The following is a 13,586-nucleotide window of genomic DNA, read 5'->3' on the forward strand; positions in this document are numbered from 1 at the left end:
GTATAAAATTGCAGAGAATTTTTGTTTCCTCATATTTATTTGTGTATCCAAAAACGTAGTAACAGCAACTATGTTGGTGGCAGAAACTGTACTGAGAAACTGTGCAGATAATGGTGAACAGGAGTGGGAGCGAGGATTTTGAATATTTAAAATTTTGGATAATGTGACTTATAGTCTAAACATTAGATTTAAATATTTATATATATCTATATAGTGCTAGCCAAAAACACTGTATTTTCCCCTTTTTTTTTTTACTCATGCCATGAAACTATTCTATGCCAAAAATACTTTAGAGCTGGCTTCCCAAAATGTAAGTATATACTAATAGTACTAGTTTTATCTCTACTATTTTGAGTTTCTTCATCAGTTGCTTAATTTTCATAAAATGCCACAGTTTAATAAATTGATGTCTACACATTTAAGAATGGTACTGAGCTATAAAGAAACATGGATTTCTCTAAGAAAGGTAACTAAAAATGGAAATGAAAATTAGAAATACAAAAGGGGTCTTATGAAAGCACACCAAAATTTAAGAGAAGTCAGAATTTGTTTATATTCAAGCAACAAGGATCCACAGGGTGTTAAAATTAACATGCATTAGAAACATCATTTGTCTAGCAATACACAAAACAGGAGAAAAAGAATCTAAAACAGATTTTTATCCCTAACGAAGAAAAAAAAAAAAGTGGCTTTTCCCAACAGTAATATAAGAAACTGTATCCATTTAAAAAAAAAAAATCAAGATTTTAATTAGAAGTATGTGGATCATTCTGCACCAAAACAAAACTTAAGTTTGTCCAGAAAGTAGAAAAGTTATGTTTCAATTTTTAAAAATTCATAAATTACATCCAGTACTGTTAAAAATATTTGAGCAGCAAACACTTTGATATAATATGAACTACCAGATATTTTAAAATACATCTGCACTCCAGTGTTCAAGAAAATTTTCAAGAGAAAATGTTCAAGAGAATGCTCTGCACTTACCGCCATTATCTGTTCTTTTTAAAGCTCCATCCTTATGAGGACACAGTTCACATCTCTATTAAAGGGGGGGGGGGGGAACAAAGAGATTTTTCAGATTACCGAAGTATAACATCTTCCCTGTAACTTCAAAACTATTAAAAATATGGTAGTGGCATTTGTACTAGTTGCCACCAAGAGTGTTATCAGAAAGATCCTCACAAAGTAATTCTCCTTGACATCTGATCTTCCTCAGAGTACCACACAACAACTTTTTAAAAGTAATTTTACTTAACATTTAAATTCCTGCCACAATTTTTTTTCTAATATTACATTAATAAAAATAAAAAGATTCTCTCAACATAGGATTGGGGCACAGTTTTCAACCTTTGCCTCTACTCCTTTGCTTTCTGAGTAGAATCAACCAGGATTATTACATACTCAGTTGGATCTGGTTTCTCCTGAAATAAAGAGCCAAACTCAAATTCAGAATTTTGATTCAAGTAGGAAGGCATGATCTCACATGTGCTGACCTGCCTTTGGAAGGAAAGAACTGCTCTAATTATTCTAGTTACTCTTTTCATTCACAGCACAATGATACTCAGAATTATTATGGATCCCTCTCTACCATTCCCACAATTTAAAACCAGAAATAAACACCAAGCCAGTATTGCCATTTCTTTTCACTACTGACAAGAGGACTGAAATAACTGTAAAAATAATGAAGAGTTTCAGTGGCACTGTCTTACTATGAAGACTACATTCCTAGAAATCATATATGATTACTTATTATTTGTACCCTACCTTACTCTCCAAAGAGGTTTGAAGCATATAATATAGCAATATAAATGAGTTACAAAGGAAAATATGAGCAGAAAATTAAAATAAAATAGTGAATAAGCACGCAGTAAGCTGGTAGGGAGGTTAAAGGACAAAAGTAGTAAAAATCATCTACATCCACGATGAGCAGTTAAGGGATACACAAAACAATTAGATGTAAACTATGATATCAAAAACAGTAATCATGGGCTTCCTTGGTGGCGCAGTGGTTAAGAATCCACCTGCCAATGCAGGGGACACGGGTTCGAGCCCTGGTCCGGGAAGATCCCACATGCCACAGAGCAACTAAACTCGTGCACCACAACTACTGACTCTGCACTCTAGAGCCCGCGAGCCACAACTACTGAAGCCCGTGTGCCTAGAGCCCATACTCTGCAACAAGAGGAGCCACCGCAATGAGAAGCCCGTGCACTGCAACGAAGAGTAGCCCCCACTCGCCACAACTAGAGAGAAAGCCTGCACGCAGCAATGAAGACCCAATGCAGCCAACAATAAATTAATTAATTTTTTTTAAAAAAACAGTAACCATGAGGGGAGGAGAATACAGATGCAGGGTTTTTTAAATGCATTTGAAATTAAGAGATCAGCAACTTAAAACAATCCCATATATATATATATATATATATATATATATATATATATATATAGACTGCTATACCAAATCCTCATGGTAACTGCAAGCCAAAAATCTATGATAGATATACACATAAAAAAGAAAAAGAAATCCAATCATAACCCAAAAGATAGTCATCAAATCACGAAAAGAAAACAAGAGAAGAAGAAGAATGGGAAAAAAAAGACCTACAAAACAAATCCAAAACAACAAAATGGCAATAAGAACATACGTATCGATAATTACCTTAAATGTAATGGACTAAATGCTCCAACCAAAAGACATGGTCTGGCTGAATGGATACAGAAACAAGACCCACATATATGCTGCCTACAACAGACTCACTTCAGATTTAGAGACACACACATACTCAAAGTGAGGGGGTAGAAAAGGTATTCCATGCAAATGGAAAAATCAAAAGAAAGCTGGAGCAGCAATACCAGTATCAGGCAAAACAGACTTTAAAATAAAGACTGTTACGAGAGACAAAGAACACTACATAATGATCATGGGATCAGTCCAAAAAGAGGATATAACAATTGTAAACGTATACGTACCCAACATACGAACACCTAAATATACAATTCAAATACTAATGAACATAAAATGAGAAATTGACAGGAATACAATAATGGTAAGGGATTTTCAACTCCCCACTTACATCAACGGCCAGATCATCCAGACAGAAAAACACTAAGTAAACACTGGCCTAAAATGACACATTACAGCAGATGCACTTAACTGATATATAGAGAGATATATGTATATCTATATATATGAGCACTCCATCCGAAAGCAGCAGAATACACATTCTTTTCAAGCGCACATGCAATATTCTCCAGGATAGATCACGTACATACTAGGCCACAAAACAAGCCTCAGTAAATTTTAAGAAAACTGAAATCATATCAAGCATCTTTTACAACACTAGGCCCGTGAGCCACAACTACTCAGCCTGTGCTCTAGACCCCAAGAGCCATAACTACTGAGCCCACATGCCACAACTACTGGATCCCGCACGACTAGTGCCTGTGCTCCACAAGAGAAGTCACCGAAACAACAAAGAATAGCCCACACTCGCCGCAACTATAGAAAGCCCGTGCACAGCAACGAAGACCCAACACAGCCAAAAATAAATAAATAAAATAAATTAATTTTAAAAAAAAAGAAAATCCTGAAGACGTTACCAGAAAACTACTAGAGCTCATCAATGAAATTCAGGAAAGTTGCAGGGAACAAAACTAATATACAGGACTTGCCTGGTAGCGTAGTGGTTAAGAATCCACCTGCCAATGCAGGGGACAAGGGTTCGAGTCCTGGTCCGGGAAGATCCCACATGCTGCAGAGCAACTAAGCCCATGTGCCACAACTACTGAGCCTGTATGCCACAACTACTGAGCCTGTGCCCTAGAGCCCATGAACTACAACTACTGAAGCCTGTGCACCTAGAGCCTGTGCTCTGCAACAAGAGAAGCCACCGCAATGAGAAGCCTGCTCACCACAACAAAGAGTAGCCCCTACTAGCCGTAACTAGAGAAAGCCCACGCACAGCAATAAAGACCCAATGCAGCCAAAAAAAAAACCTAATATACAGAAATCTGTTACATTTCTATACACTAACAACAAACTATCAAAAAGAGAAATTAAGGAAACAATCCCATTTACCACTGCATCAAAAAGAATAAAATACCTAGGAGGTAAAAGACCTGTACTCAGAAAACTATAAGACACTGATGAAAGAAACTGAAGATGACACAATCAGATGGAAAGATGTTCTTGGATTGGAAGAATTAATATTGTTAAAATGACCATACTACCCAAGGCAATCTACAGGCTCAATGAAATCCCTACCAAATGAGTAATGGCATTTTTCACAGAACTAGAACAGATGATTTTTTAATTTCTATGGAAACATAAAAGACCCCAAATAGACAAAACAATCTTGAGAAAGAAGAACAAAGCTGGAGGAATCCCACTCCCTGACTTCAGACTGTACTATGAAGCTACAAAACAGTATGGTACTGGCAAAAAAAAAAAAAAAAAAAAGACACATAGGTCAGTGGAACAGAATAGAGAGCCCAGAAATAAACCCACATATCTATAGTCAATCTATGACAAAGGAGGCAAGAATACACAATGGAGAAAAGACAGTCTCTTCAATAAAAGGTGTTGGTAACACGGGACAGCTACATATAAAAGAATAAAATTAGAACATTCTCTAACACCATATACAAAAATAAACTCAAAATGGATTAAAGACCTATATTTAAGGCAAGATACTATAAAATTCCTAGAGTAAAACAGGCAGAACATTCTTTGACATAAATCACACCAATTTTTTTTAAATCTGTGTTCTAAAACAAATGAAACAAAAGCAAAAATAAACAAATAAGACCTAATTAAACTTAAAAGCTTTTGCACATCAAAGGAAACCACAGACAAAACAAAAGACAACCTGCTGAATGGGAGAAATATTTGCAAACGATGTGACTGATAAGGGGTTAATACCCAACATATATAAACAGCTCATGCAACTCAACATCAAAAAACCACCCAATTGAAAAATGGGCAGAAGGGGACTTCCCTGGTGGCACAGTGGATAGGAATCTGCCTGCCAATGCAGGGGACACGGGTTCGAGCCCTGGTCCCGGAAGATCCCACATGCTGCAGAGCAACTAAGCCCGTGCGCCACAACTACTAAGCCTGCACTCTAGAGCCCGCGAACCACAACTACCGAGCCCTCATGCCACAACTACTGAAGCCCATGTGCCTACAGCCTGTGCTGCGCAACAAAAGAAGCCACCACAATGAGAAGCCCGCACACTGCAATGAAGAGTCACTCCCACTCGCCACAACTAGAAAAAGCTCACGCACAGCAACAAAGACCCAATGCAGCCAAAAATAAATGAATTTTTTAAAAAAAAGGGGGCAGAAGAACTGAACATTTTTCTAAAGAGGAAATGCAGATGGCCAACAGGCACATGAAAAGATGCTCAATATCACTAATTATTAGAGAAATGCAAATCAAAACTACAATGAGGTATCACCTCACACTGGTCAGAATGGCCATCATTAAAAAGTCTACAAATAGGAGTTCCCTGGTGGTCCAGTGGTTAAGAATTCGCCTTCCAATGCAGAGGACGCGGGTTCGATCCCTGGTCAAGGAACTAAGATCCCACATGCCACAGGGCAACTAAGCCCATGCGCCACAACTACCGAGCCCGCACACTTTGGAGCTTACACACCACAACTAGAAAGAAGCCTGCACGCCAAAACTAAAGAGAAGCCCGCGCACCGCAACAAAGATCTTGTGTGCCACAACTAAGACCCGATGCAGCCAAATAAATAAATTTTTAAAAAATATTTTTTAAATCAATGAAAGCATTCTGTGATAATCAATGCACTATATGAAATTTACAATAAAGACAATAGTATCATTCATTATAAAAAAAGAAAAAGGAAAAATACTGATTCAATTACTTCACTTCTAGAGAACCAAAGGAAATATGATAGAAATGGCAATTATTAAGTACTATGTGTTATCTTTATATCACTTACACTTTAATTTCAAGACATGAAAAGATATGTGTACAGAAATATTTTATATCACTGTTTATGACTATAAAGTTTTTATTGTAAGTCCAACTGTATAACAATGAGGGAACTAATGCTATATTCACAAAGATTTTAAATGAGTTATAAAATGCAGAGAAGAAAATTCTAAAAGAAAACTACATGCTAATAAGTAAAATACTATTACTATGTCTTTACCTTTAGTCTTTTACTAAAGGTAAAAATAGATATATAGAAGACTTGAGAGAAAGAAATAATTACAGGAAAAGAAGATTAATTTATAATTAGAGGCTATACCCTAAGCTCAGGAAAAAAGAATCAGGTTCTGGACAACAGAGATTCCAGACCCTACAGTAAGTAAACGAATCCAACCTGAAAAGTTTCACAGGGCAGGCTTGCAGCTATACATGTTACTATTAAAATTCCACAGATGCATTCTTATTTAATAAGTGAGAGGTACTGTTAAAATGCACAAGTAAATCCTGTAAGAGGGTACACAGATTATAAGGAGACAAAAAAAAAAAAAAAGCACACATTAAAGATCTTACATTTTTTTTTCTATTTTATACATAGTAGTTTGTATCTCTTAATCCCCTGCCTTGCCCCTCCCCCACTCCTTCCTTCCCCACTGGTAAACACTTGCTTGTTCTTGGTACCTGTGAGTCTGTTTCTGTTTTGTTTGTTTCTATATTATTTCACTATTTATTTATTTGGCTGCGTCGGGTCTTAGTTGTGGCACGCAAGATCTTTGTTGCAGTGTGCGGGCTTCTTCAGGACCTTCACTGAGGCATGTGGGATCTTTAGTTGTGGCATGTGACTTCTAATTCCCTGACTAGGGATCGAACCAGGCCCCGTGCATTGGGAGTGCAGAGTCTTAGCCATTGGACTACCAGGGAAGTCCCTCTGTTTTGTTATATACATTCATTTGTTTTATTTTTTGGATTCCAAGATCTCACATTTTAACAAAGCGGGGGGGGAAACGTTTTAATTGAAACAGTCCAAACAAGCGGAAGTTATATAAGGTGGTTCCTTCTTTTTTACATCATGTAGTATAGTAAGAAAGCATGCAACTACTTTCCATCTTTATAACGCAGGCATCAATTTCCAAATACTTTTTCTACTTTACATTAGTTTCTTTTCCAAAGTATAAAACTCAGTATACTTCACTAAATCAAGTTCACCCAAAATACTGACTTTTAGGAGGCTGTGGCTATTAACAAGCCATTCAGCTATACTGGTTTACTCAGACTTCGAACACCACTGTATTACAGAGAGCAGCAAGATAATAATTATTTTTTTTAAAAAAGTATAGGCTAAATAAGAATAAATTCAAGCTTTAAGTTTGATCTTCCTCATATAAAAGATGTAATTGTGGCATAAAGAAGTATGTGTAGGATAAAACATTTACCATCATTACTTCTTCTTTTAGGCAAAAGATAAAAATACATATTAATTAACCTATTTTTTCTTGTGTTTTAGAAAGACTCATGACTACCACAGTAGAAATAAGCACCCAGGCTGGGGTCTCCAAACAGCATTTCCCAAAGGAACCAGAACTACTGAAAGAAGTGGATGATTCTAGGTCTAGGTCAAGTATGCCCTGAATACCTTGTTCTATCAAATAGCAAGAAAGCTATAAAAGACTGCTTTAGTCATGTCAAAAGGACCTATGGTCCAACCTAAAGAGGCTCCTGCTGGCCAAAGATGAAATCACTTAATGCTAACAGAGATAAAAACTGCAATAAACTGAAAGCTACCAAATATTTTAAAATCCATCATAAAATGAATTTCTACTTCAAAAATTGCTGAGTGGACTGCCCTGGTGGCACAGTGGTTAAGAATCTGCCTGCCAATGCAGGAGACACTGGTTTGAGCCCTGGGCTGGTAAGATCCCACATGCTGTGGAGCAACTGGGCCAGTGCGCCACAACTACTGAGCCTGCGCTCTAAAGCCCATGAGCCACAACTACCGAGCCTGTGTGCCACAGCTACTGAAGCTCACGCACCTAGAGCCCGTGCTCTGCAACAAGAGAAGCCACCGCAATGAGAAGCCCGTGCACCACAACAAAGAGCAGCCCCCGCTCGCAGCAACTAGAGAAAGCCCGCATGCAGCAACAAAGACCCAACGCAGCAATCAATCAATAAATAAGTATCAAAACAAAAAGAAAAGAACTAAATAGGGAATTCCCTGGTGGTCCAGTGTTAAAGAATCCGCCTTCCAATGCAGGGGATGCGGGTTCGATCCCTGGTCAGGGAACTAAGATCCCACATGCCGCGGGGCAACTTAGCCCACGCACCACAACTACTGAGCTCGCACGCCTCAACTAGAGTCCGCGTGCCGCAAACTACAGAGCCCATGTGCTCTGGAATCCACTCACGACAACTACAGAGCCCCCATGCCCTGGAGCCTGCGTGCCACAACTAGAGAAGAGAAAACCCACACGCCACAACTAGAGAGAAGCCCACGCGCTGCAACAAAAGATCCCACATGCCTCAACAAAGACCCTGCGTGCTGCAAATAAGACCCAATGCAGCCAAAAATAAAGAAAATAAATAATAAATAAATCTTTAAAAACAAAAAAGAACTAAATAAAAATTCTTAAACTTAAAAATATACATGAAGTGAAAAATTCATTGGATGGGCTTAACAACAGAATCAAGATGACAAAGGAAAGAGTCAGTGAGCTTGAAGCTACATCAATAGATAGGATCTACATGAAAAAGAGAAAACGGTGAAAAACATGAACAGAGCTTCAGGGACCTATTGAACAGTATCAAGAAGCCACCATGTATAACTGAAAGCCTGGAAGAGGAGGAGGACGTGAGGGAGAGAATATTAATATGAAAATATGGCAGTAAAGAAAATTTTGAAAAAATAATGGATGAAAATTTCCTCTATTTGAAGACAAATTTATGGATTCCAGAAGCACAGTGAACCCCAAACAAGCAAAACTGCTTCATGAAAAGCAAACAAAAGTCTTCAAGAGGCAGCCAAAAGAAAATGACACATCAAAGACAGGGAAACAGTGATTGAATTAACAGCTGATCTCTCATCATAAACTATGGAAGTCAAAACAGTAAAACAAACATCTCTAAAGTGCTTGAAGAAAAAGAACTGTCAATCCAGAATTCTGTATCTAACTAATATATCCTTCAAAATGAAGGTGAAACAAACGTTTTTAGGTAAGAAAGAGCAAACAGGAATTCATCACCAGAAGATATGGACTACAATAAAGGCTAAAAGAAATTCTTCGGAATAAAGGGAAATGGTACTAGATGAAAAACACGAATCTTCAGGAGGCAACGAAGAACACCATAAATGGTAAATATCTGGATAAATATTGGGTTGGCCAAAAAGTTCGTTTGGGTTTTTTCGTAAGAGCTTATGGAAAAATCCGAACAAACTTTTTGGCCAACCCAATATAAAAGACTTATAGTTCTTAAATTCTTAAAAATACATATGATTACTGAAAGCAAAAATTGTAATACTGTCTTCTGGGGTTTATAATATATGTAGCTCTAATACATATGACAATAGACAATAGCATAAATAACAATGGACAGAGGTGATGTGATATAAAAGAATCTCTACAGTTACAAGATTTCTACACTTTACAAGAAGTGATACAATATTAACTGTAAGTGGGTACGCTAAATAAACTGTAAAAAAGGTAAGGAAATATACTGAAATTGCTAGAGAAACACTAAGAAACTAATGCAAACAGAAATAGCTCTACAAACTGATACATTAAAAATTCTCTACATGCAAAAAATTAAGTTGGACCCCTTATTCATATGATATATAAAAAAACTCAAAATGGATCATATACTTAAATGTAAGAGCTAACACTATAAAACTCTTAGAATGAAACTGGAGTAAATTCTTCATGACTCAGGGTTGGATAACGGTTTCTTAGATACAACACCAAAAGCAGAGGCAACAAGAGAAATAATAGATAAATTGGAATTTTCCGAACCTAAAACCTTTTGTTCTGCAAATGATACCATCAAGTAAAAAACCCCATAGAATAAAATACTTACAAGATATATACCTGATAAGGGACTTATACCCAGAACGTATAAAGAGCTCTATAACTCAATAATAAAAAGATATATAGGGGGGCTTCCCTGGTGGTGCAGTGGTTGAGAGTCTGCCTGCCGATGCAGGGGACACGGGTTCAAGCCCTGGTCTGGGAAGATCCCACATGCCGCGGAGCGGCTAGGCCCGTGAGCCACAATTACTGAGCCTGCGCATCTGGAGCCTGTGCTCCGCAATGAGAGGCCGCGATGGTGAGAGGCCCGCACACCGCGATGAAGAGTGGCCCCCACTTGCCGCAACTAGGGAAAGTCCTCGCACAGAAATGAAGACCCAACACAGCCATAAATAAATGAATTAAATAAATAAATAAACCCCAAAAAAAGTTAAAAAAAAATCATTTAAAAAAAAAAAGATATATAGGGACTTCCCTGGTGGTCCAGTGGTTAAGACCCTGTGCTTCCACTGCAGGGGGCTCGGGTTTGATCCCTGGTTGGGGAACTAAGATCCCACATGCTGCAAGGCATGGCCAAAAAAAATAAATAAAACCTTAAAAAAAAAAAGATAAATATCCTAATTAAAAACTGGGGCAAGGATCTGAATAGCCATTTCTCCAAAGAAAACACATAAATGACCAAAACAAGCCCGTGAAAAGACATCTAACATTCATTAAAGAAATACAAATCAGGCTTCCCTGGTGGTGCAGTGGTTAACAATCCACCTGCCAATGCAGGGGACACGGGTTTGAGCCCTGGTCCAGGAAGATCCCACGTGCTGCGGAGCAACTAGGCCCATGCACCACAACTGCTGAGCCTGCGCTCTAGAGCCCATGAACCACAACTACTGAGTCCACGTGCCACAACTACTGAAGCCCGCGTGCCTAGAGCCCATGCTCCGCAACGAGAAGCCACCACAATGAGAAGCCCGTGCACCACAACCAAGAGTAGCCCCCACTCGCCACAACTAGAGAAAGCCCATGAGCAGCAACGAAGACCCAATGCAGCCAAAAGGAAATAATTAAAATAAATAAATTTATTAAAAAAAAAAAAAAAAGGAAATACAAATCAACACCACAATGAGATACCACGAGGATGGCTAAAATCAAAAGATAAACAATAACAGATAAACAAATCCTGTTGGCAAGAATGTGGAGAAATCAGAACCCTCATATATCGCTGATGAGAGTTTAAAATGGTGTGGCTGGGCTTCCCTGGTGGCGCAGTGGTTGAGAATCTGCCTGCCAATGCAGGGGACACAGGTTCGAGCCCTGGTCTGGGAAGATCCCACATGCCGCGGAGCAACTAGGCCCGTGAGCCACAATTACTGAGCCTGCGCGTCTGGAGCCTGTGCTCTGCAGCAAGAGAGGCTGCGATAATGAGAGGCTCGCGCACCGCGATGAAGAGTGGCCCCCGCTCGCCGCAACTAGAGAAAGCCCTCGCACAGAAACGAAGACCCAACACAGCCATAAATAAATAAATATTTAAAAAAATAAAATAAAATAAAATAAAATAAAATGGTGTGGCTGCTTCAGCAGTTCCTCAAAAAGTTAAACACAGTTACCACATGGGTCAAAAATTCCACACCCAAAAGAAATGAAACCATACATCTACCCAAAAACATGTATGGAAATGTTCAAAACAGCATTATTCAGAATAGCTAAAATATAGATAAAATCTAAATGCCGATCAACTAATGAGTGAACAAATAAAATGTGCCAGATCCGTACAATGGAATGTTATTCAACAAAAAAAAGGAATAAAGTTATACATGCTAAAACATGAGTGAACCTTAAAAACATTTTGCTAAAAGAAAAAAGCCACTCACACAAAGTCACCACCTAGTGTATGACTCCATCTATATGAAATGTCCAGAACAGAGACAGAGATTATATTACTGGTTGCCAGGAGTTGGAGAAGTTTGATAATGAGGAGTGGCTGCTAATGAACAAAGAAGCTTCTTTTTGAAGTGATAAAAATGTTCTAAAATTGATAATGGCAATAACTGCACAATTCTGTCAATATAGTGAAAACTACTGAATTGTACACTTTAAATGGCTGAACTGTATGATATGTGAATTTTATATCATTAAAACCATTTTTTTAAAAGTAACTTTGGGGGGACTTCCCTGGTGGCTCAGTGGTTAAGAAGAATCTGCCTGCCAATGCAGGGGACACAGGTTCAAGCCCTGGTGTGGGAAGATTCCACATGCCACGTAGCAACTGAGCCCGTGCGCCACAACTACTGAGCCTGCTCTCCAGAGCCCGCAAGCCACAACTACTGAGCCCACGCACCTAGAGCCCGTGCTCCACAACAAGAGAAGCCACCACAATGAGAAGTCCATGCACTGCAATGAAGAGTAGCCCCCGCTCACCACAACTAGAGAAAGCCTGCGTGCAGCAACCCAACGCAGCCCCCCCAAAAAAATTAATTAATTTTAAAAAAAGTAACTTTCAAATATATTGAAAAGAAAAAAAAATGAGACAAACAGAAAATAACTTCATAAAATGGTAGATGTAAACCCAATCACGTATTTACATTAAATGTGAAGAGACTAAACTTAAGAGACTAGTTAAAAGGCAGAGTGTGTTGGCACAGACATAAAAGTGAAACCCGGGACTTCCCTTGTGGCGCAGTGGTTGAGAGTCTGCCTGCCAGTGCGGGGGACATGGGTTCGAGCCCTGGCCCGGGAGGATCCCACATGCTGCGGAGCAGCTGAGCCCCTGCTCCACAACTGCTGAGCAACCCCCGCTCTCCACAACTAGAGAAAGCCCACACACAGCAGCGAAGACCCAGTGCAGCCAAAAATAAATAAATAAAAATAAATTTATTTAAAAAAAAAAAGTGAAACCCAATTATACAATATATCATCTATAAGAGACATGCTCTAAATGAGACACAAACAGGTCGAAAGTAAATGGATAAAAAAAGATATACCAGGGACTTCCCTGGTGGCGCAGTGGTTAAGGATCTGCCTGCCAATGCAAGGGACAGGGGTTCGAGCCCTGGTCCGGGAAGATCCCACATGCCACAGAGCAACTAAGCCCGTGCACCACAACTACTGAGCCTGTGCTCTAGAGCCTGTGAGCCACAACTACTGAAGCCCGGGTGCCTAGAGCCCGTGCTCTGCAACAAGAGAAGCCACCTAATGGGAAGTCCGTGCACTGCAATGAAGAGTAGCCCCTGCTTACCACAACTAGAGAAAGCCTGCGTGCAGCAACCAAGACCCAAAGCAGCCTAAATTAATTAATTAATTTTTTAAAAAAAGAAAAGATATACCATACAAATCGAAAGTATAAGATGGTGAGTAGCTATACTTAATATCACAAACGAAAGAGATTTCAAGACATAGAAAATTAGTGATGATAAATGGGGACATTTCATAATGATAACTGTCAAATAATGAGCCATAATAATCATAAATGTGCACTTAATAACAATGCTTCAAATATACATATAGCAGGGCTTCCCTGGTGGCGCAGTGGTTGAGAATCTGCCTGCCAATGCAGGGGACACGGGCTCGAGCCCTGGTCTGGGAAGATCCCACATGCCGCAGAGCAACTAGGCC

General features: G+C 39.0%; 1 protein-coding gene across 11 annotated transcripts in view; it reads right to left on the reverse strand.

Annotated features, from left to right (window-relative positions):
• MLLT10 (MLLT10 histone lysine methyltransferase DOT1L cofactor) overlaps nt 1–13,586 on the reverse strand; it is a 253,347-nt gene that overhangs the window by 195,670 nt on the left and 44,091 nt on the right. For 10 of the 11 annotated variants that reach the window (XM_057543540.1, XM_057543541.1, XM_057543532.1 and 7 more), the window contains one exon: nt 985–1,039. The exons of the other annotated variant lie outside the window; for it this stretch is intronic. Coding sequence is in view for 8 of the 10 variants with exons in the window: in XM_057543532.1 (XP_057399515.1) it covers nt 985–1,039 (55 nt within the window). In the remaining 2 variants the exon portion in view is untranslated. The remainder of the gene's footprint in view (nt 1–984; nt 1,040–13,586) is intronic. 11 annotated transcript variants of the gene reach the window in all.

This window comes from Balaenoptera acutorostrata, chromosome 3 (genome assembly GCF_949987535.1).
Source record: "Balaenoptera acutorostrata chromosome 3, mBalAcu1.1, whole genome shotgun sequence".
NCBI lineage: Eukaryota > Metazoa > Chordata > Mammalia > Artiodactyla > Balaenopteridae > Balaenoptera > Balaenoptera acutorostrata.